This window comes from Tachyglossus aculeatus, chromosome X1 (genome assembly GCF_015852505.1).
Source record: "Tachyglossus aculeatus isolate mTacAcu1 chromosome X1, mTacAcu1.pri, whole genome shotgun sequence".
NCBI lineage: Eukaryota > Metazoa > Chordata > Mammalia > Monotremata > Tachyglossidae > Tachyglossus > Tachyglossus aculeatus.
In genome coordinates, this window is record NC_052101.1 from 4,660,991 (window position 1) to 4,686,314 (window position 25,324).

Genomic DNA, 25,324 nt, shown 5'->3' on the forward strand with positions numbered 1-25,324 from the left:
CACTGTACTAAGCGCCTGGGAAGTCCAAGTTGGCAACATATAGAGACGGTCCCTACCCAACAGTGGGCTCACAGTCTAAATCATCATCATCATCAATCGTATTTATTGAGCGCTCACTGTGTGGAGAGCACTGGACTAAGCGCTTGGGAAGTACAAGTTGGGAACATATAGAGACGGTCCCTACCCAACAGTGGGCTCACAGTCTAAAAGATTTCATCATCATCATCATCAATCGTATTTATTGAGCGCTCACTGTGTGCAGAGCACTGTACTAAGCGCTTGGAAAGTACAAGTTGGGAACATATAGAGACGGTCCCTACCCAACAGTGGGCTCACAGTCTAAAAGACTTCATCATCACCATCAATCGTATTTATTGAGCGCTCACTGTGTGCAGAGCACTGTACTAAGCGCTTGGAAAGTACAAGTTGGGAACATATAGAGACAGTCCCTACCGAACAGTGGGCTCACAGTCTAAAAGGGGGAGACAGAGAACAAAACCAAACATACTAACAAAATAAAATAAATAGAATAGATATGTACAGGTTAAATAAATAAATAAATAAATAGAGTAACAAATATGTACAAACATATCTACATATATGCAGGTGCTGTGGGGAAGGGAAGACTTACTAAGACTTACTAATTAAGCGCTTACTATGTGCAAAGCACTGTTTTTCGAAACAGCGCGGCTTTTAGAGCCTTTCGGAGATCGCCTCTATCGCTCCTTTGTTTTCTCCTCCTCTCCTTTGGGGTGATGAGCCGACGGCGAAGCCGCTCAATCCTGGAGAGGTTGCGTGTGATCCCGGGCAAGTTATTAAGGATCGATCAGTCAATCGATCGTATTTATTGAGCGCTTACTGTGTGCAGAGCACTGTACTAAGCGCTTGGGAAGGACAAATCAGCAACATATAGAGACGGTCCCTCCCCAACAGCGGGCTCACAGTCTAGAAGGGGGAGACAGACAACAGAACAATACATGTGGACAGGTGTCAATACCAATCAATTGTATTTATTGAGCGCTTACTGTGTGCAGAGCACTGGACTAAGCGCTTGGGAAGTACAAGTTGGCAACACGTAGAGACGGTCCCTACCCAACAGTGGGCTCACAGTCTAGAAGGGGGAGACAGACGACAAAACATATTAACAAAATAAAATAAGTAGAATAGATATGTACAAGTAAAATAGAGTAATAAATACATACATACATATATACTTGGAGACTGTGAGCCCACTGTTGGGTAGGGACTGTCTCTATATGTTGCCAGCTTGGACTTCCCAAGCGCTTAGTACAGCGCTCTGCACACAGTAAGCGCTCAATAAATACGATTGATCGATTGATATACAGGTGCTTGCTTCAGAATCTCTGCACAGTGAGCGCTCCGTAACTACGGTCGAATGAATGAGTGAATCTCCATTTGCGTCCACTTTATAATAATAATAATAATAATAATTTTGGTATTTGTTAAGCGCTTACTATGTGCAAAGCACTGTTCTGAGCGCTGGGGAGGATACAAGGTGATCAGGTTGTCCCATGTGGGACTCACAGCCTTAAACCCCATTTTACAGATGAGGGAACTGGGGCACAGAGAAGTGAAGTGACTTGCCCAGAGTCACACAGCTGACAAGCGGCAGAGCCGGGATTTGAACCCGTGACCTCTGACTCCCAAGCGCGGGCTCTTTCCACCGAGCCACGCTGCTCGGTTCGAACATTGGGATGGAAACCCTGGCGTAAATATCGCATAAATATCGCTTCGACCTCGGCAACGTAGCCCGGGACGCTTCTGGGAGACGGCGGCCTCCGCTCGGTGACCTGGGAGGAACCCGGGCTGAAAAAGAGAGCGAGAAAAAGGCTTTCATTCATTCACTCATTCAGTCCTATTTATTGAGCGCTTACTGTGTGCAGAGCACGGGACTAAGCGCTTGGGAAGTCCAAGTTGGCAACACATAGAGACGGTCCCTACCCGACGGCGGGCTCACGGTCTAGAAGCGGGGAGACGGACGACACAGCAGAACAAGTTTCGATTTTCCTTTCCCGTTGGAAGGTTCTGAAGGGAGAATGCGGTGGAAATTGTGGAGCTGAAATTCAGTTGTGCCTTGAAGCTTTCTTTTTTTTCCCCGTCAGGAAGGAAATAAAAGCAAGATGCCATCGCGGGGTTTGTCTGTCTTTTCCCGACGTCGGGAGGTTGAGGGGAATACGGTCCGGATCACGGAAAAATGTCAACGCGTTTCTCCAACGTGCCCCCCCCCCCCAAGCACTTATGTAATAATGATAATGATGGTATTTGTTCATCATCATCATCATCATCAATCGTATTTATTGAGCGCTTACTGTGTGCAGAGCACTGTACTAAGCGCTTGGAAAGTCCAAGTTGGCAACATATAGAGGCAGTCCCCACCCAACAGGGGGCTCACAGTCTAAAAGGGGGAGACAGAGAACAAAACCAAACATACTAACAAAATAAAATAGAATAGATATGTACAAGTAAAATAAACAGAATAATAAATATGTACCAACATATATACATATACACAGGTGCTGTGGGGAGCGGAAGGAGGTAAGATGGCTTAATAAATGCTATCATTATTATTATTATCTACAAGTTCAGAAGAAAAAAAAACCTCAAAGCACCCATTTAAGGTTAAAAAACCCCACCTTTCATTTTATTAAGCATGATCACTTCCCATGCAAACAGGCTCTTGTATAGATATGTACATATTATATATATCTATATATAGATATATATATATGAGAAGAGAATTAGTGATGGATTCTTTTTCTTCTGACCCAAAACGTGTTTGAGGACGTACGTAGGAGGCGAGGCGGGAATTAAGACTTTAAAAAACGAGGCCTTCGATTCCGCCCGGAGAAGATCAACGGCCCTCTGGAGCGCCGGCCCGGGAACGGTCGCGCGGGCCGTGAGCCGAGGTTTTCCCGCCGACTCGGACACGATTCCGAGGAGGCTGGGAAATTCCCCAGCCGGGCCGGTGAGCGGGAGGAGACGCGAGATCTTGTCTTTAGCTGTGGAAAACGGCCTAATAATGCTTTTTACTCATAAAGAATGGGAGACTGTAATCATCATCATCATCATCATCACGGTATCTGTATGCTCGTTACGTACGGGCAGGGGACCTGACTCGTGATTCGGCTGTACTGGACGCTCCCAAGCGCTTAGTACAGTGCCCCGTACAAGTACGCGCTCCATAAACACCACTGATTGACAGGCTGGAGGGGCCCAGCTGGCTGCAGTTCAGGAGTCCAGCTCAGAAGCGGTGTGGCCTACCGGCTGGACCCTGGACGTCAGAAGGACCTGGGTTCTAATCTCGCTCCGTCCCCTGGGTCGAGTCAGTTCTCTGGGCCTCGGTTCCCTCATCTGTCAGATGGGGCCCGTGAGCCCCACGGGGGACAGGGACTCCGCCCAACCCCATCAGCTCGTATCTACCTCGGCGCTCAGTACAGCGCCTGGCGCAGAGGAAGGGCTTAAGGAATACCGTCTAAAAAAAGAAAAAAAATAGTCCAGGCGGGAGCCCCAGGTTCCGGTAACGAGAATGATAATCCTGCTGGTATTTATTCGGCGCTTAGAACAGTGCTCTGCACCTAGTAAGCGCTTAATAAATGCCATCATTATCATTTATTCAGCGCTTCTTAAGTGCCAACTTAAGCGCCGGGGGTGGAGGCGAGGTCACCGGGCGGTCCCCCGTGGGGCTCCCAGTCTTCATCCCCACGGGAAGCAGCGCGGCTCGGCGGAGAGAGCCCGGGCTTTGGAGCCGGAGGTCCTGGGTTCCAATCCCGGCCCCGCCACGTCAGCTGGGCGGCTTTGGGCCAGCCACCTAACTTCTCCGAGCCTCACTTCCCTCGGCTGAAAAACGGGGGTTAAGGCCGCGAGCCCCACGGGGGGACAACTTGATCACACCGTACCCCTCCCGGCGCTTAGCACATAGTAGGCCAACGTTATCATTATCATCCCCGTTTTGCAGAGGAGGGAACTGAGGCTCAGAGAAGGGAAGCGACTGGCCCCAGCTGGGGAAAACAGCCTCCTAATGTGTTAACAGGCTTTCACAACGGGAGGCTGTAATAATAATGATGATAATCACGGTATCCGTGTGGTCGTCACGTACGGGCAGGGCACCTGACTCCCAACTGGGTTGTACTGGACGCTCCCAAGCGCTCGATGGACGCCGCCGACGGACGGCGGGCCGGGCCCCTAGCCCAGCTCCTAATGCGTTAACAGGCTTTCACAACGGGAGGCTGTAATAATAATGATGATAATCACGGTATCCGCGTGGTCGTCACGTACGGGCAGGGCACCTGAGTCCCGACTGGGTTGTACTGGACCCTCCCAAGCGCTCGATGGACGCCGCCGACGGACGGCGGGCCGGGCCCCTAGCCCAGCTCCTAATGCGTTAAGCGGCTTATCACAACGGGAGACTGTAATAATAATGATGATGATAATCACGGTATCCGCGTGGTCGTCACGTACGGGCAGGGCACCTGAGTCCCGACTGGGTTGTACTGGACGCTCCCAAGCGCTCGATGGACGCCGCCGACGGACGGCGGGCCGGGCCCCTAGCCCAGCTCCTAATGCGTTAAGCGGCTTATCACAACGGGAGACTGTAATAATAATGATGATGATAATCACGGTATCCGCGTGGTCGTCACGTACGGGCAGGGCACCTGACTCCTGACTGGGTTGTACTGGACGCTCCCAAGCGCTCGAGGGATGGCGGGCCGGGCCCCTTAGCCCAGCTTGAGGCACTGGGCGTTGAAGCCGTCGCCCTCGTTGGCGGCCACGGCCTGCAGGAGCAGCTGCTTCTTCTGCGCGCTGCGCGAGGACTCCAGCTCGTACATGGTGGTCAGGTTGAAGAGGACGCTCTCGTGGAGGTCGGGCCGGGCCTCCCGCCGCGCCATCCCCTCCAGCTGGCGCAGGGACTCCTTCAGCTTGCCCAGGTACAGCAGGCACACGGCCGCGTTGTTGTGCGCCTACCGAGAGGGGGGGGACACCCCCCGTCAGCCCGCCCGCCCGCCCGCCCCCTCTTTAGTCGCCCTCGGACTTCCCGGGCGCTTAGCACGGTGCCCTGCACCCCGTGAGCGCTCAATAAACACCGCTGAAGGAACGAAGAGCGCTCAGTCCAGTGCCCTGCACACCGTGAGCGCTCAATAAATACCGCTGAAGGAACGAAGAGCGCTTAGTCCAGTGCTCTGCTCACCGTGAGCGCTCAATAAATACCGCTGAAGGAATGAAGAGCGCTTAGCACAGTGCTCTGCACACCGTAAGTGCTCAATAAATACCACTGAAGGAATGAAGAGTGCTTAGTCCAGTGCCCTGCACACCGTGAGCGCTCAGTAAATACCACTGAATGAATGAACAGCGCTTAGTCCAGTGCTCTGCACACCGTAAGCGCTCAATAAACACCACTGAAGGAATGAAGAGCGCTCAGTCCAGTGCTCTGCACACCATGAGCGCTCAATAAGTACCGCTGAATGAATGAAGAGCGCTTAGTCCAGTGCTCTGCGCACCGTAAGCGCTCAATAAATACCGCTGAAGGAATGAAGAGCGCTTAGTCCAGTGCTCTGCGCACCGTGAGCGCTCAATGAACACCGCTGAATGAATGAAGAGCGCCTAGTCCAGTGCTCTGCACACCGTGAGTGCTCAATAAGTACCACTGAATGAATGAAGAGCGCTTAGTCCAGTGCTCTGCACACCGTGAGCGCTCAATAAATACCGCTGAAGGAACGAAGAGCACTTAGTCCAGTGCTCTGCACACCGTGAGCACTCAATAAATACCGCTGAATGAATGAGCAGCGCTTAGTCCAGTGCTCTGCACACCATGAGCGCTCAATAAGTACCGCTGAATGAATGAAGAGCGCTTAGTCCAGTGCTCTGCACACCGTGAGCGCTCAATAAACACCACTGAAGGAATGAAGAGCGCTTAGTCCAGTGCTCTGCACACCGTGAGCGCTCAATGAACACCGCTGAATGAATGAAGAGCGCTTAGTCCAGTGCTCTGCACACCGTAAGCGCTCAATAAATACCACTGAAGGAATGAAGAGCGCTTAGTCCAGTGCCCTGCACACCGTAAGCGCTCAATAAATACCACTGAAGGAATGAACTTCCGGTAGGCCGTGGAAATTTTTAAGAGAGCCCGTATTTCTTCAAATGAACATTTACTGATTTGGTACAATCTGCTGATTTGGTAAAATTTACCGATTTTCAGGGGTGGGGCAATATCACTGATCTCATGGACCGGAGTCACCCGCTCCTTCAGTCGTAGTTATTAAGCGCTTACTACGTGCCAAATCCCGGCTCCGCCACTTGTCAGCTGGGTGACTTTGGGCAAGTCACTTCGCTTCTCTGGGCCTCGGTTCCCTCATCTGTACAATGGGGATGGAGACTGTGAGCCCCCCGTGGGACAACCTGATCACCTTGTATCCCCCCCAGCGCTTAGAACAGTGCTTGGCACATAGTAAGCGCTTAAAAAATGCCATTATTATTATTATTATAATTACTATTATTATTCTCTGTGCCTCAGTTCCTTCATCTGTCAAATGGGGATGAAGACTGTGAGCCCCCCGTGGGACAACCTGATCACCTTGTATCCCCCCCCCAGCGCTTAGAACAGCGCTTGGCACATAGTAAGTGCTTAATAAATGCCATCATCATTATTATTATTATTCTCTGGGCCTCAGTTCCCTCATCTGTCAAATGGGGATGAAGACCGTGAGCCCCCCCATGGGACAACCCGATCACCTTGTCACCTCCCCCTTTAAGACTGTGAGCCCACTGTCGAGTAGGGACCGTCTCTCTATGTTGCCAACTTGGACTTCCCAAGCGCTTGGTCCAGTGCTCTGCACACAGTAAGCGCTCAATCAATACGATTGATTGATTGATTGATTAGAACAGTGCAGCGACTTGCCCGAGGCCACGCGGCCAGTCCTTGAGGGCAATCAATCAATCAGTTGTATTTACTGAGCGCTCACTGTGTGCAGAGCACTGGACTAAGCGCTTGGGAAGTCCAAGTTGGCAACATCTAGAGACGGTCCCTACCCGACGGCGGGCTCACGGCCTGGGAGGGCGGGGGTCTTCCGATCGCCGCCTTGTCCCCGGGGCCGGCCGGCGGTTCCAACGCGCCCCGGCCGGCCCGCTCGCTCGCTCACCACTGCGTTTGTTGGGTGGATCTTCAGGATTTCTGTGAAGAACCTGTGGGCCTCGCCGAAGTTATTCTGCCCCAGCTGCAGAAACGCCCTGAAACCAACGGGAGACGTCCAGCCGTTAACGGGGAAAACTCAGAAGGACAGGCCCCCCCCCCCCCTTCCCGGCGTTCCCGCCTGGACCGTTTTCCCGAAGGAAACTTGGAAGGACTCCAGCGTTTGGGACGTTTGCTCTTCAGAGGGTCATTTCGAGCCCTCCGGGATCGGGACTGTCTCTCTATGTTGCCGATTTGGACTTCCCAAGCGCTTAGTACAGTGCTCTGCACACAGTAAGCGCTCAATAAATACAATTGATGATGATGTTGGGTAGGGACCGTCTCTATATGTTGCCAACTTGCACTTCCCAAGTGCTTAGTACAGTGCTCTGCACACAGTAAGCGCTCAACAAATACGATTGATTGATCGATTGGGCCCAGTAAAGAGGGCTCAACTTAATAATAATAATGATTCATCTCTATATGTTGCCAGCTTGGACTTCCCAAGCGCTCAGTACAGTGCTCTGCACACAGTAAGCGCTCAATAAATACGACTGATTGATTGATTCGGCCCAGTAAAGAGGGCTCAACTTAATAATAATAATGATTCCTCTCTATATGTTGCCAACTTGTACTTCCCAAGCACTCAGTACAGTGCTCTGCACACAGTAAGCGCTCAATAAATATGATTGATTGATTGATTCGGCCCAGTAAAGAGGGCTCAACTTAATAATAATAATGATTCATCTCTATATGTTGCCAGCTTGGACTTCCCAAGCGCTCAGTCCAGTGCTCTGCACACAGTAAGCGCTCAATAAATACCACTGATTGATTGATTCGGCCCAGTAAAGAGGGCTCAACAGTAATAATGATTCATCTCTATATGTTGCCAACTTGTACTTCCCAAGCGCTCGGTACAGTGCTCTGCACACAGTAAGCGCTCAATAAATACCACTGATTGATTGATTGGGCCCAGTAACGACGGCTCAACTTAATAATAATAATGATTCATCTCTATATGTTGCCATCTTGGACTTCCCAAGCGCTTAGTACAGTGCTCTGCACACAGTAAGCGCTCAACAAATACGACTGATTGATCGATTGGGCCCAGTAAAGAGGGCTCAACTCAATAATAATAATGATTCATCTCTATATGTTGCCAACTTGGACTTCCCAAGCGCTCAGTACAGTGCTCTGCACACAGTAAGCGCTCAATAAATACGATTGATTGATTGATTCGGCCCAGTAAAGAGGGCTCAACTTAATAATAATAATGATTCATCTCTATATGTTGCCAACTTGGACTTCCCAAGCGCTCAGTACAGTGCTCTGCACACAGTAAGCGCTCAACAAATACGACTGATTGATCGATTGGGCCCAGTAAAGAGGGCTCAACTCAATAATAATAATGATTCATCTCTATATGTTGCCAACTTGGACTTCCCAAGCGCTCAGTACAGTGCTCTGCACACAGTAAGCGCTCAACAAATACGATTGATTGATTGATTTGGCCCAGTAAAAAGGGCTCAACTTAATAATAATAATGATTCATCTCTATATGTTGCCAACTTGGACTTCCCAAGCCCTCAGTACAGTGCTCTGCACACAGTAAGCGCTCAACAAATACGATTGATTGATTGATTCGGCCCAGTAAAGAGGGCTCAACTTAATAATAATAATGATTCATCTCTATATGTTGCCAACTTGGACTTCCCAAGCGCTCAGTACAGTGCTCTGCACACAGTAAGCGCTCAATAAATAAGATTGATTGATTGATTGGGCCCACTAAAGAGGGCTCAACTTAATAATAATAATGATTCATCTCTATATGTTGCCAGCTTGGACTTCCCAAGCGCTTAGTCCAGTGCTCTGCATACGTAAGCGCTCAATAAATACGATTGATTGATTGATTGATTGGGCCCAGTAAAGAGGGCTCAACTTAATAATAATAATGATTCATTTCTATATGTTCCCAACTTGTACTTCCCAAGCGCTCAGTACAGTGCTCTGCACACAGTAAGCGCTCAATAAATACAATTGATTGATTGATTGGGCCCAGTAAAGAGGGCTCAACTTAATAATAATAATGATTCATCTCTATATGTTGCCAACTTGTACTTCCCAAGCGCTCAGTACAGTGCTCTGCACACAGTAAGCGCTCAATAAATACGATTGATTGGGCCCAGTAAAGAGGGCTCAACTTAATAATGATTCATCTCTATATGTTGCCAACTTGTACTTCCCAAGCGCTCAGTACAGTGCTCTGCACACAGTAAGCGCTCAATAAATACGATTGATTGATTGATTCGGCCCAGTAAAGAGGGCTCAACTTAATAATAATAATGATTCATCTCTATATGTTGCCAATTTGGACTTCCCAAGCGCTCAGTACAGTGCTCTGCACACAGTAAGCGCTCAACAAATAAGATTGATTGATTTGGCCCAGTAAAGAGGGCTCAACTTAATAATAATAATGATTCATCTCTATATGTTCCCAACTTGTACTTCCCAAGCGCTCAGTACAGTGCTCTGCACACAGTAAGCGCTCAATAAATACGATTGATTGATTGATTCGGTCCAGTAAAGAGGGCTCAACTTAATAATAATAATGATTCATCTCTATATGTTCCCAACTTGTACTTCCCAAGCGCTCAGTACAGTGCTCTGCACACAGTAAGCACTCAATAAATACGATTGATTGATTGATTCGGCCCAGTAAAGAGGGCTCAACTCAATAATAATAATGATTCATCTCTCTATGTTGCCAACTTGTACTTCCCAAGCGCTCCATACAGTGCTCTGCACACAGTAAGCGCTCAATAAATACGACTGATTGATTGATTCGGCCCAGTAAAGAGGGCTCAACTTAATAATAATAATGATTCATCTCTATATGTTCCCAACTTGGACTTCCCAAGCGCTCAGTACAGTGCTCTGCACACAGTAAGCGCTCAACAAATACGATTGATTGATTGATTTGGCCCAGTAAAAAGGGCTCAACTTAATAATAATAATGATTCATCTCTATATGTTGCCAATTTGGACTTCCCAAGCGCTCAGTACAGTGCTCTGCACACAGTAAGCGCTCAATAAATATCATTGATTGATTGATTCGGCCCAGTAAAGAGGGCTCAACTCAATAATAATAATGATTCATCTCTCTATGTTGCCAACTTGTACTTCCCAAGCGATCCGTACAGTGCTCTGCACACAGTAAGCGCTCAACAAATACGACTGATTGATTGATTCGGCCCAGTAAAGAGGGCTCAACTTAATAATAATAATGATTCATCTCTATATGTTGCCAACTTGGACTTCCCAAGCGCTCAGTACAGTGCTCTGCACACAGTAAGCGCTCAACAAATACGATTGATTGATTGATTTGGCCCAGTAAAGAGGGCTCAACTTAATAATAATAATGATTCATCTCTATATGTTGCCAACTTGGACTTCCCAAGCGCTCAGTACAGTGCTCTGCACACAGTAAGCGCTCAATAAATATCATTGATTGATTGATTCGGCCCAGTAAAGAGGGCTCAACTCAATAATAATAATGATTCATCTCTATATGTTCCCAACTTGTACTTTCCAAGCGCTTAGTCCAGTGCTCTGCACACAGTAAGCGCACAATAAATAAGACTGATTGATTGATTCGGCCCAGTAAAGGGGGCTCAATTTAACAATAATAATGATTCATTCACTCAATCGTATTTATTGAGCACTTACTGTGTGCAGAGCACTGTACTAAGCGCTTGGGAAGTCCAAGTTGGCAACATATAGAGACGGTCCCTACCCGACAGCGGGCTCACAGTCTAGATCCTGTCAGCCGACTGACTGGTCTGCGTGGTAATAATAATAACAATAATAATAATGGCATTCGTTAAGCACTTACTGTGTGCACAGCACTGTACTAAGCGCTTGGGGAGCCCAAGTTGGCAACATATAGAGACGGTCCCTACCCAACAGCGGGCTCACACTCGAGATCCTGTCGGCCGACTGACTGGTCAGCGTGGTAATAATAATAACAATAATAATAATTATGGCATTTGTTCATTCATTCATTCATTCAATCGTATTTATTGAGCGCTTACTGTGTGCAGAGCACTGTACTAAGCGCTTGGGAAGTCCAAGTTGGCAACATCTAGAGACGGTCCCGACCCAACAGCGGGCTCACACTCTAGATCCTGTCGGCCGACTGACTGGTCAGCGTGGTAATAATAATAATAACAATAATAATGATGGCATTTGTTAAGTGCTTACTATATGCAAAGCACTGTTCTAAGCGCTGGGGGGGATACTAGGTGATCAGGTTGTCCCATGTGGGGTTTACAGTCTTAATCCCCATTTTCCAGGTGAGGGAACTGAGGCTCAGAGAAGTGAAGTGACTTGCCCAAGTTCACACAGCAGACATGTGGCCGAGCCGGAATTCGAACCCATGACCTCTGACTCCCAAGCCTGGGCTCTTTCCACGGAGCCACGCTGCTTCTCAAACTTGCACGTGTTTAAAGACAGAATCCTCCCCCAGGGGGGTTTTCTAATTAAAATGGAAAATCATTGAAGTCCAACCCTTCTTCAGCAGTACATACTACGTTGAGGAAGCAGCGTGGCTCAGTGGAAAGAGCCCGGGCTATGGAGTCCGAAGTCATGGGTTCAAGTCCCAGCTCCGCCACTTGTCAGCTGGGTGACTTTGGGCTAGTCACTTACCTTCTCTGGGCCTCAGTTCCCTCATCTGGAAAATGGGGATTAAGACTGGGAGGCCCCCCGTGGGACAACCTGATCACCTTGTATCCCTCCAGTGCTTAGAACAGTGCTTGGCACATAGTAAGTGCTTAATAACAACCTCATTCATTCATTCATTCAATCAATCAATCGTATTTACTGAGCACAGAGCAGTGTACTAAGCGCTTGGGAAGTACAAGTTGGTCACCTTGTAACCTCCCCAGCGCTTAGAACAGTGCTTTGCACATTCATTCATTCATTCATTCAATCAATCGTATTTATTGAGCGCTTACTGTGTGCAGAACAGTGTACTAAGCGCTTGGGAAGTACTAAGCGCTAGGGAAGCAGCGTGGCTTAGTGGAAACAGCCCGGGCTTTGGAGTCAGAGGTCATGGGTACGAATCCTGGCTCCACCACGTCTGCTGTGTGACCTTGGGCAAGTCACTTAACTTCTCTGAGCCTCAGTTACCTCATCTGGAAAATGGGGATGAAGACTGTGAGTCCCACATGGGACAGTCCCTCACCTTGTATCCCCCCCAGCACTTAGAACAGTGCCTTGCACATAGTAAGTGCTTAAAAAATACCGTCGTTATTATTATTATTATTACAAGTTGGTCACCTTGTAACCTCCCCAGTGCTTAGAACAGTGCTTTGCACATAGTAAGTGCTTAACAAATGCCATTATTATTATTATTATTACTATTATTATTATTATTCTCTTTTCCATAAAACACCCAAAGACACGTGTGTCAGGAAAACGGACCGTGACGCTTGAGTCGAAACAACATCTGCGGTAAAGCCGGGGAACGTGTATGTAAATTAGTCAAAAATTAGCCAAAAACTGGGTGACGGGAGCAACGATGGGACGATCCAGAGGGGAAAATCGCGGAAATTGAATTTTCCGAGAGAAGAAACTGCAATTCAGGATTCCGCTCCTCAACCGGTATCGTCACCTCCTGGAACCCCCTGCTCCTCCATCTCGGTTTTGGCAGATACCATTAGGTTTTTACGCTCTAAGGAACTTTCCCGTTCACAGAGACCCTTCCGCGTCCCCTTTCACGAGACAAAATATATATTTAAAATTCACCTTTTAAATCGGGGATCAAAACCAAAAATATATATTTAAATTCTTTTTAATGGGGTACCTGTTCATCAGAACCATTATTCTGCTCTGTAATCCATTCGAGTTCTGTGTTACTTTCTCAACATCCTGGAAGTACTTCTCGGCCGTCTTTATGTCTCCAATCTGGGTCCGACGAGAAATTAAAAAAAAAAAAAGAAAAGTTAATTCAGTCGGGATAAATAAATTCTCAAGGGACACCTACATATGCAGTTATTTGAAAGGAAACTAGTGTGTGAGGATATTGGAAGAATGGGGAAGGAGGAAGGCGATTCTAAAGATCTTCACCATTTGCTAGACGTCACTTTGTAACGACGCTGAGGAGAAAAGAAGGGCACACTGTTTCAGTACACTATTAAGAAGGAAATAATAATAATAATAGCATTTATTAAGCACTTACTATGTGCAAAGCACCGTTCTAAGCGCTGGGGAGGTTACAAGGTGATCAGGTTGTCCCTCAGGGGGCTCACAGTCTTCATCCCCATTTTACAGATGAGGTAACTGAGGCCCAGAGAAGTGAAGTGACTTGCCCAAAGTCACCCAGCTGACAATTGGCGGAGCCGGGATTTGAACCCATGACCTCCGACTCCAAAGCCTGTGCTCTTTCCGCTGAGCCACGCTGCTTCTCATAAATAGCTTATTTATGAGCCTGATCGTATGCTGTATTAGTTCTGCAGTCTTACTTTTAATGGATACTTCTCTATTTTATCTGTACATGTTTATTACCCTGTTTATTTTGTTAATATGATGTGTATATTAGCTATAATTCTATTTATTCTGATGGCATTGACACCTGTCTACTTGTTCTGTTGTGCTGTCTGTCTCCCCCTTCTAGACTGTGAGCCCGCTGTTGGGTAGAGACCACCTCTATGTGTTGCCAACTTGGACATCCCAAGCGCTTAGCACAGTGCTCTGCACACAGTTAGCGCTCAATAAAGACGACTGAATGAATGAATGAATACTGGAAGATCGTCTGAATAAATATACTTTGGAAATAACATTAATTCATTCATTCAATTGCATTTATTGAGCGCTTACTATGTGCACAGCACTGTACTAAGCGCTTGGGAAGTACATGGAGAAGCGGCGTGGCTCAGTGGAAAGATCCCGGGCTTTGGAGTCAGAGGTCATGGGTTCAAATCCTGGCTCCGCCAATTGTCAGCTGTGTGACTTTGGGCAAGTCACTTACTTCTCTGGGCCTCAGTTACCTCATCTGGAAAATGGGGATTAAGGCTGTGGGACAACCTGATCACCTTGTAACCTCCCCGGCGCTTAGAACAGTGCTTTGCACATAGTAAGCGCTTAATAAATGCCATAATTATTATTATTATCCATGACTCACCTACGTCCCCGTACTCACAACCGCTCACCATTGCGTAGTGGAGAGAGCACCGGGCCTGACAGAGAGACCTGGGTTCTCATCCCAACACTGCCGCGTGTCTGCTGTGTGACCTTGGGCAAGTCTATTCACTTCTCTGGGCCTCAGTTCCCTCATCTGCAAAATGGGGATGGAGACTGGGAGCCCCACGAGGGACAGGGACCATGCCCAAGCTGATTACCGGGTACCTGCCCCAGCGTTCAGAACAGTGCCTGGCACAAAATAGTAATAATAATAATAATAATGATGGTATTTGTTAAGCGCTTACTATGTGCAAAGCACTGTTCTAAGCACTGGGGAGGTCACAAGGTGATCAGAATAATAATAATAATGATAATAATAATGGCATTTATTAAGCACTTACTATGTGCAAAGCACTGTTCTAAGCACTGGTGAGGTTACAAGGTGATCAGGTTGTCCCACGGGGCGCTCACAGTCTTAATCCCCATTTGACAGATGAGGAAACTGAGGCCCAGAGAAGTGACGTGACTTGCCCAAAGCCACCCAGCTGACAGTTGGCGGAGCCGGGATTTGAACCCATGACCTCTGATTCCAAAGCCGGGGCTCTTTCCACTGAGCCACGCTGCTTCTCTGCTTCTTCTTCACATAGTAAGCAATGACTGTGAGCCCACTGTTGGGTAGGGACCGTCTCTATATGTTGCCAACTTGTACTTCCCAAGCGCTTAGTACAGTGCTCTGCACACGGTAAGCGCTCAATAAATACGACTGACTGATTGATGAACAAATATCATTTATCATTATTATTATTATGCATTTAGTATAGTGCTCTGCATACAGGAACTGCTCTATTTCTAAGCTCCGGGGAGGTTACAAGGTGATTGGGTTGTCCCACGGGGGGCTCCCAGTCTTCATCCCATTTTCCAGATGAGGAAACTGAGGCCCAGAGAAGTGAAGTGACTTGACCAAGGTCACACAGCGGACAAGCGGCGGAGCCGGGATGAGAACCCACGACCTTCTGAATCCCAAGGCCGGGCTCTAGCCTCTCCACCGTGCTGCTTCTCATAATGATGCTAACAGCATACACTGCCTGAAGCGGGCAAATTCATTCATTCAATCGCATTTATTGAGCGCTTCCCGCGTGCAGAGCATTGTACTAAGCGCTTGGGACGTACAAGTCGGCAACATCTAGAGACGGTCCCTACCCGACAACGGGCTCACAGTCTACAAGGGGGAGACAGATGACAACCCGCTGCTGGGTAGGGACCGTCTCTAGATGTTGCCGACCTATAATAATAATAATAATAATAATAATAATAATAATAATAATAATAATAATAATAATAATGACATTTGTTAAGCGCTTACTATGTGCAAAGCACTGTTCTAAGCGCTGGGGAGGATACAAGATGACCAGGTTGTCCCACGCGGGGTTCCCAGTCTTAATCCCCATTTTGCGGATGAAGGAACTGAGGCTCAGAGAAGTGAAAGTGACTTGCCCGAGGTCACACAGCAGCCATGTGGCGGAGCCGGGATTCGAACCCATGACCACCGACTCCAAAGCCCGGGCTCTTTCCACTAAGCCACACCGCTTCTCTGCATGTAGACACATCACAGTGGTGTGCGTCGCTCTAACCTTTGCTGCAGGGCTCAGCATAATCAATCAAGCCATCAATCAGTGGTATTTACGGAGCACATAGTGAGCGAGTGAATGAATGAATACTTATATTTATTTTATTTGTACATATTTATTCTATTTATTTTACTTTGTTAATATGTCCTGTCTTGTCGTCCGTCTCCCCCTTCTAGACCGTGAGCCCGCTGTTGGGTAGGGACCGTCTCTAGATGTTGCAACCTTGTACCTCCCAAGCGCTTAGTACAGTGCTCTGCGCACAGTAAGCGCTCAATAAATACGACTGAATGAATGAATGAACACAACAAAACGGGCAGACGGGTGTCAAAGTCGTCAGAACAAGCAGAATTATCCCTTGACTCCCAAACCAGAGTCCTCTGAAGAGCCTCTTCTAAGCACTTCAGAGAGGAAATGTATGAAAAACAAGCACAGTTCCTTCTCAAAAATCCAAATATGGAGTTAGGCTGTGGGTACTGATAACTCTTACAACGTCTTGCAATTTGGGGGAAAGATAAATAACTGAATCTCCTATTTTTAGTTCATTTAGCGTTTATGATACACTTTTCAAATGGCACGGAGAGCGTGGATAGGTGCCGAAGCCCACTGAGAAGGTACAGCAACTTTATTCCCCCTTTTAGACTGTGAGCCCACTGTTGGGTAGGGACCGTCTCTATATGTTGCCAACTTGGACTTCCCAAGCGCTTAGTACAGTGCTCTGCACACAGTAAGCGCTCAATAAATACGATTGATTGATTGATTGATTATTCCGAACCCAACTGTGTGGCATTATCCTGAAACTACCGTCCACGCATCCACTTCCTCTTCGTCTCAAAGAGGAATTTCAGATTTCACGGACTTCTGCATATTTTTCTTTGGTAAAAAATCATTTGTTCTATTTTCACCCCTTCGGAATTAAATGGAAAATTTCATCTTCTTTTATGATTAGTGTTTGCTTTTCATCTCTTTCCTCTAACAAGGCTCAGGCTAGAAGGTATTATTCAAGGAGGATCTTTTCCTATTTTTTCCTCTATTTCTTCTAGACTGTGAGCCCACTGTTAGGTAGGGACCGTCTCTACATGTTGCCAACCTGTACTTCCCAAGCGCTTAGTACAGTGCTCTGCACACAGTAAGCGCTCAATAAATACGATTGATTGATTGATTGACTTTTTTTGTCTCGCTGGGTTCCCTTTACACATATACAGAAAAAGACTACGAAAACCCAGAAGGGGGATGGAATTAGCCGAATTTAGCTTTAGATGTTTAAGCACTTGTGGTTTTTGAATTGTCCTTCCCAAGCGCTTAGTCCAGTGCTCTGCACACAGTAAGCGCTCAATAAATACAATTGAATTAATGAATGAATGAATGCCAACTTGTACTTCCCAAGCGCTTAATCCAGTGCTCTGCACACAGTAAGCGCTCAATAAATACGACTGAATGAATGAATGAATGTTTTCTCTCCGAAACTTCATCATCATCATCAATCGTATTTATTGAGCGCTTACTATGTGCAGAGCACTGGACTAAGCGCTTGGGAAGTACAAATTGGCAACATATAGAGACAGTCCCTACCCAACAGTGGGCTCACAGTCTAAAAGGGGGAACTTGATTTCACCCACAGCCTGGGTGGAGGAAAAGGTGATAACGACAACAGCGTTAAGCGCTCACTATGTGCCAACCACTGTTCTAAGCGCTGAGGTGGACAGACGTTCATCAGGTTGGACACCCGTGGGGCTCCCGCTCTTAATCCTCATTTTACAGATGAGGTAACTGAGGCCCAGAGAAGTGAAGTGACTTCTCCCCCTCCCCATCCCCCCCGCCTTACCTCCTTCCCCTCCCCACAGCACCTGTAAGCGCTCAATAAATACGACTGAATGGATGTACGTTTGTACGTATTTATTACTCCATTTTATTTGTACATATTTATTCTATTTATTTGGTTAATATGTTTTGTTTTGTCATCTGTCTCCCCTTTCTAGACTGTGAGCCCGCTGTTGGGCAGGGACCGTCTCTAGATGCTGCCAACTTGTACTTCCCAAGCGCTTAGTCCAGCGCTCTGCACACAGTAAGCGCTCAATAAATACGACTGAATGAATGACTGAATAGAAGAATAATGATGGCATTTATTAAGTCCCTACGATGTGCCAAGCACTGTTCTAATGATGAAGCGATCTAATGGTCGCTTCTGTGGGCCTCAGTGACCTCATCTGGAAAATGGAGATGAAGACCGTGGGACAACCTGCTCACCTTGTATCTACCCCAGCGCCTAGAACATTCATTCATTCAATCGTATTTATTGAGCGCTTACTGTGTGCAGAGCACTGGACTAAGCGCTTGGGAAGTCCACGCTGGCAACAGATAGAGACGGTCCCTACCCAACAGCGGGCTCACAGTCTAGAAGTAGTAAGCGCTTAACAAATACCATAATTATTATTATTATACTTCTGGGTAGGCCACCTGGCAGGCGTCCAGCTGTTTCTGACCTTCCCTCTGGCCTCTCTGCTCTCCCCATGTCACCTGAAAGTTAAAAAACCCTCTCATGGCGAGCCCGTTCTTGGGTCGGGACCGTCTCTAGATGTTGCCAACTTGTGCTTCCCAAGCGCTTAGTACAGTGCTCTGCACACAGCAAGCGCTCAATAAATGTGACTGAATGAATGAATGGATTGCCCATCAATCACCTCTGTCACTTCCTTCAGATTCCTCATCGCACAGGCACCGTCTCTCTCCAAGGCCCACGAAGTTGCGTCGATTTGAAGTCGTCTAAAACGGCGAGAGCTTTTCCTCTGTCTCCTAAATTCTCTTTCCACTGGGCGCGATCCCCGCTCTTTTCCTGCCGATAACGTTGGGATCAAATGCCCGCTCCGAAAGGGTTTCGAGTCGAGTCTGCTCAAAACATTTCCCTGCTCAGTTCCCTCATCTGTAAAATGGGATTCCCCTTCTCCTTAAGACCGTGAGTCCCATGTGGGACAGGGACTGTGTCTAACGTGATCATCTACCTCATCTGTAAAATGGGGATGAAGACTGTGGATGAAGACTGGGGATGAAGACCCTTTTAGACTGTGAGCCCACTGTTGGGTAGGGACTGTCTCTATGTGTTGCCAATTTGTACTTCCCAAGCGCTTAGTACAGTGCTCTGCACATAGTAAGCGCTCAATAAATACCATTGATTGATTGATTGATTGATTGACTGTGAGCCCCCCGTGGGGCAACCTGATCACCCTGTATCCTCCCCAGCGCTTAGAACAGTGCTTTGCACATAGTAAGCGCTTAACAAATGCCTATTATTATTATTATTATTATCTAACCCAGTGCTCAGTGCATAGTAAGCACTTACTGAGAGTCAGAAGGTCACGGGTTCTAATCTTGGCTCCGCCACTGGTCTGCCGGGTGACCCTGGGCAAGTCCCTTCTCTTCTCTGTGCCTCAGTTACCTCACCTGTCAAATGGGGAGTGAGACTGTGAGCCCCACGTGGGACAGGGACTGCATCGAACCCACTTTCCTTTTTTTTTTTAATGGCATTTATGAAGCGCTTACTACGTGCAAAGCACCGTTCTAAGCGCTGGGGAGGTTACAAGGTGATCAGGTTGTCCCAAAGGGAGCTCACAGTCTTCATCCCCATTTTACAGGTGAGGGAACTGAGGCCCAGAGAAGTGAAGTGACTTTCATTCATTCATTCAATCATTTATCGAGCGCTTACTATGTGCAGAGCACTGTACTAAGTGCTTCGGAAGTCCAAGTCGGCAACATAATAGAGACAGTCCCTACCCAACAGCGGGCTCACAGTCTAGAAGGGGGAGACAGACGACAAAACAAAACATATTAACCAAATAAAATAAATAAATATGTACAAGTAAAATAAATAGAGTAATAAATCCGTACAAACATATATCCAGGTGCTGTGGGGAGGGGAAGGAGGTAAGGCGGGGGGATGGAGAGGGGGAGGAATCACCAGGAATCCAGACGCTGAAACGGCTCCTCCCAAACGGCCCCCAAAATATGCCAAATTATTATACCTAATGATTTTGTTCTTCTCAATCAGGTGACCTTTCCAAAATTATGGCTTTCTTGAAGCGTGAGTAGACCGTGATACTACAGCATATGTCCATTAAATTATCCAACCGGACAGATTCCGAAACAGAGCCCCTTAGCAAACTGAGAGCCCGGTATTTATCGAACGATCGGTTTTAGGGAAATCGATACTTCCGTAACTACAGGTGGCATGTTTTTCTCCAACAATTTCAGAGTGTAGCATTTTGACTGGCGGTCCAAATTCATTCATTCAATCGTATTTATGGAGCGCTTACTGCGTGCAGAGCGCTGGACTAAGCGCTTGGGAAGTCCAAGTAGGCAATATATCGAGACGGTCCCTACCCAACAGCGGGCTCACAGTCTAGAAGGGGGAGACAGATGACAAAACAAAACATATTAACCAAATAAAATACATAAATATGTACAAGTAAAATAAATAAATAGAGTAATAAATCCGCACAAATATATACACAGGTGCTGTGGGGAGGGGAAGGAGGTAGGGCGGGGGGATGGAGAAGGGGAGGAATCACCAGGAATCCAGACGCTGAAACAGCTCCTCCCAAACGGCCCCCAAAATATGCCAAATTATTATACCTAATGATTTTGTTCTTCACAATCAGGTGACGTTTCCAAAATTATGGTTTTCTTGAAGCGTGAGCAGACTGTGATACTACAGCATATGTCCATTAAATTATCCAACCGGACAGATTCTGAAACAGAGCCCCTTAGCAAACAGAGCCCGGTATCTATCGAACCATCAGCTTTAGGGAAATCGATACTTCCGTAACTATAGGTGGCATGTTTTTCTCCAACGATTTCAGAGTGTAATAATGATAATAATAATAATTGGCATTTGTTAAGCGCTTACTATGTGCAAAGCACTGTTCTAAGCGCTGGGGAGGATACAGGGTGATCAGGTTGTCCCACTGATCTCAGGAAGCTCATAGTCTTCATCCCCATTTTACAGATGAGGTAACTGAGGCTCAGAGAAGTTAAGTGACTTGCCCAAGATCACACAGTAGTCATGTGGCAGAGCCGGAATTCGAACCCATAACCTCTGACTGCAAAGCCCAGGCTCTTTCCACTGAGCCCCGCTGCTTCTCTAGCATTTTGTGTAGCATTTTGACTGGCGGTCCAAATGCATTCCTGATTTAGCCCGTCGTTTCTAAACCCACTTAACGCTGTAAAGGCAGAGCTCTCTTCTGAAGACAACCACATCGACGCTATCTGAAACGACTCAACCTCTCAACGTCTCTCATTAGGACGCGCAGAGCAGCTTTACTCATTCACCCAACCGTATTTATTGAGCGCTTACTGTGTGAGAAGAACACTTTTCAACGTAGGAGGCAAGCCACCCACCTAAAGGACCCTTCGGTTCTCGCTCCCCGCTTTCGATCCGTTATCTGGTGTGACCCGCGTACCTGCAGGAAAATCCTTCCGATGCCGCTCAACAGCTGAGGCTCTTGTTCCGGGTGGTATTTAATGACTGACTGATACGCGTCCACGGCCAGCACGTAATCCTACGGAGAAGAGAAACAACGTGACTCCGCGGGATGTTGTCTTAAACACGATAACCCGCGGGGCGGTTTCGAACGCAGGCCTCCCACCAGACGGTAAGCTCCTTGAGAGCAGGGAGCGTGCCGCAACAAAAACCACCCAGTCGCTTCACACCGAGGGCTAACTGAGCCATCTGAGTAACTAGAACACCAACTCGTATTCGATCGCATTTACCGAGCGCTCACTGTGTGCAGAGCACTGTACTAAGCACTTATTCACATCCTCTTTTCCTTCTTCCTCCTATCAATCCATCAGTGGTATTTACTGAGCGCTCACTGTGTGCAGAGCACTGTACTAAGCCCTTATTCACATCCTCTTTTCCTTTTTCCTCCTATCAATCCATCAATGGTATATACTGAGCGCTCACTGTGTGCAGAGCACTGTACTAGGCCCTTATTCACATTCTCTTTTCCTTCTTCCTCCTATCAATCCGTCAATGGTATATACTGAGCACTCACTGTGTGCAGAGCACTGTACTAAGCCCTTATTCACATCCTCTTTTCCTTCTTCCTCCTATCAATCCATCAATGGCGTATACTGAGCGCTCACTGTGTGCAGAGCACTGTACTAAGCACTTATTCACATCCTCTTTTCCTTCTTCCTCCTATCAATCCATCAATGGCATATACTGAGCGCTCACTGTGTGCAGAGCGCTGTACTAAGCACTTATTCACATCCTCTTTTCCTTCTTCCTCCTATCAATCCATCAATGGTATATACTGAATGCTCACTGTGTGCAGAGCACTGTACTAAGCACTTGGGGTAGGTTTTTTATGGCATTTGTTAAGCGCTTACTATGTGCCAGGCACTGTACTAAATGCTGGGGTATGTACCAGATAATTATTAGTATAATAATAATAATAGTAATAATAATAATATATATTATTATAGAGAAGCAGCGTGGCTCAGTGGAAAGAGCCCAGGCTTTGGAGTCAGAGGTCATGGGTTCGAATTCCGGTTCCACCACAAGTCTGCTGTGTGACCTTGGGCAAGTCACTTAACTTCTCTGAGCCTCAGTTCCCTCATCTGTAAAAATGGGGATTAAGACTGTGAGCCCCACGTGGGACAACTTGATCACCCTGTATCCCACCCAGCGCTTACAACAGCGCTTTGCACATAGTAAGCGCTTAACAAATGCCATCATTATTATTATTATTATTATTACATGATAATAATAATAATTGGTTGTGAACGCAAGCCTCCCACAAGATGTTAAGCTCCTTGAGAGCAGGGCTTGTGCTCTCTTAGGGATCTTATCATTATTATTATTATTATTATTATTATACCTCTCTTAGGGATATTATTATTATTATTATTATTATTATTCCGAGAGCACAATCCTTCTCTTAGGGATCTTGTTATTATTATTATACCTCTCTTAGGCTTATTATTATTATTATTATTATTATTATTATTATTATTTTTATACCTGTCCTGGGGGTTGGGGGAAATGATCCGGGACAAAGTCTCCAGGATGAGATAGGGGGTTGGGGAGAGCCACGGTCAGGTGGGGCTTAGAACAGTGCTTGGCACATAGTAAGCGCTTAACGTATACGATTGATGATGGTGATGATGATGATGGCATTTATTAAGCGCTTACTACGTGCAAAACACTGTTCTAAGCGCTGGGGAGGTTACAAGGTGATCAGGTTGTCCCACGGGGGGCTCACGGTCTTCATCCCCATTTTACAGGTGAGGGAACTGAGGCCCAAAGTCACACAACTGACAATCGGCGGAGCCGGGATTTGAACCCATGACCTCTGACTCCAAAGCCCGACGAGATTGTGGGGATGGCCTGAGTAAAGATTCAGAGGTGGGAGAGCTGAGGACCAGGTGGACTGAAAAAAATCCCCGGAACGAGCCCACTGTTGGGTAGGGACCGTCTCTATATGTTGCCAACTTGTACTTCCCAAGCGCTTAGTACAGTGCTCTGCGCGCAGTAAGCGCTCAATAAATACGATTGATTGATTGATGTTCAATTTCGTGGTCGGGGGGATCTGTTAGATGATTATTTTGCCTGCCGCACTGGCGGAGATGCGTGTTCGTTCATTCAGTCAGTCAGTCGTATTTGTTGAGCGCTTACCGCGTGCAGAGCACTGTACTGAGCGCTTGGGAAGTCCGAGTCGGCAGCATCTAGAGACGGTCCCTACTCGACGACGGGCTCACCCCTCCTTCCCCTCCCCACAGCACCTGTATATATGTATATATGTTTGTACGTTTTTATTACTCTATTTTACTTGTACATATTTATTCTACTTATTTTATTTTGTGAATATGTTTGGCTTTGTTGCCTGTCTCCCCCTTCTAGACTGTGAGCCCGCTGTCGGGTAGGGACCGTCTCTAGATGTTGCCGACTTGTCCTTCCCAAGCGCTTAGTACAGTGCTCTGCACACATCCCGGCTCCGCCAATTGTCAGCTGTGTGACTTGGGGAAGTCACTTCACTTCTCTGGGCCTCAGTTCCCTCATCTGGAAAATGGGGATGAAGACTGGGAGCCCCACGGGGGACAACCTGATCACCTTGTATCCTCCCGATGCTTAGAACGGTGCTTTGCACATAGTAAGCGCCCACTGTTGGGTAGGGACTGCCTCTATATGTTACCAACTTGTACTTCCCAAGCGCTTAGCACAGTGCTCTGCACACAGTAATAATAATGATAATAATAATAATAATGATGATGATGGCATTTATTAAGCGCTTACTATGTGCAAAGCACTGTTCTAAGCACTGGGGAGGTTACAAGGTGATCAGGTTGTCCTACGGGGGGCTCACAGTCTTCATCCCCATTTTACAGATGAGGGAACTGAGGCCCAGACAAGTGAAGTGACTTGCCCAAAGTCACCCAGCTGACAATTGGCGGAGCCGGGATTTGAACCCGTGACCTCTGACTCCAAAGCCCGGGCTCTTTCCAGTGAGCCACGCTGCTTCTCCAGTAAGCGCTCAATAAATACGATTGATTGATTGATTAACAGATGCCAACATTATTATTATTATCTTGTATCTACCTCAACGCTCAGAACAGCGCTTGACACACAGTAAGCACCTAACAAGTACCCTCATTATTCATTATTATTGAGTACTATCCCTCCCCTGGTCTTGGTGGGGGACGGGGAAGGGGGAAGAAGGAATTTTCCCAACTCCCTTGCTCTGCTTTTCCACATCCATATCAATCAATCAATCAATCGTATTTATTGAGCGCTTGCTGTGTGCCGAGCACTGTACTAAGCACTTGGGAAGTACAAATTGGCAACATATAGAGACGGTCCCTACCCAACAGTGGGCTCACAGTCTAGAAGGGGGAGACAGAGAACAAAACCAAACATACTAACAAAACAAAATGAATAGAATAGATATGTACAAGTAAAATAAATAGAGTAATAAATATGTACAAGCATATATACATATATACAGGGGATATACATATATACATATTAAAAGCCACATCCTTTAGCAGGCCTTGCTTGCAAAACCCCTCCCATCCTCCCAAGCCCCCAAACCCCCCAAGTCTCCTGGGCACTCATGGTTCAAGTGATGCCAACTTAAAAGCCCGGGCTTTGGAGTCCGAGGTCATGGGTTCAAATCCCGCCTCCGCCACTCGCCAGCTGGGTGACTTTGGGCAGGTCACTTCACTTCTCTGCTCCTCAGTGACCTCATCTGGAAAATTCATTCATTCACTCCTTCATTCAATCGTATTTATTGAGCGCTGACTGTGTGCTCAGCACTGTACTGAGCGCTCGGGAAATACAAGTCGG

The 25,324-nt window shown here is 47.0% G+C and overlaps 1 protein-coding gene across 2 annotated transcripts in view; it reads right to left on the reverse strand.

The window, feature by feature from the left end:
* Positions 1-3,948: 3,948 nt before the first annotated feature.
* TRAPPC12 (trafficking protein particle complex 12) overlaps positions 3,949-25,324 on the reverse strand; it is a 68,303-nt gene continuing 46,927 nt past the window's right edge. For both annotated transcript variants that reach the window (XM_038772569.1, XM_038772568.1), the window contains 4 exons: positions 21,438-21,536; positions 13,047-13,147; positions 7,155-7,242; positions 3,949-4,979 (listed from right to left, as the gene is read on the reverse strand). In XM_038772569.1, the coding sequence (XP_038628497.1) occupies positions 4,737-4,979; positions 7,155-7,242; positions 13,047-13,147; positions 21,438-21,536 (531 nt within the window). In that variant the 3' untranslated portion in view covers positions 3,949-4,736. The remainder of the gene's footprint in view (positions 4,980-7,154; positions 7,243-13,046; positions 13,148-21,437; positions 21,537-25,324) is intronic.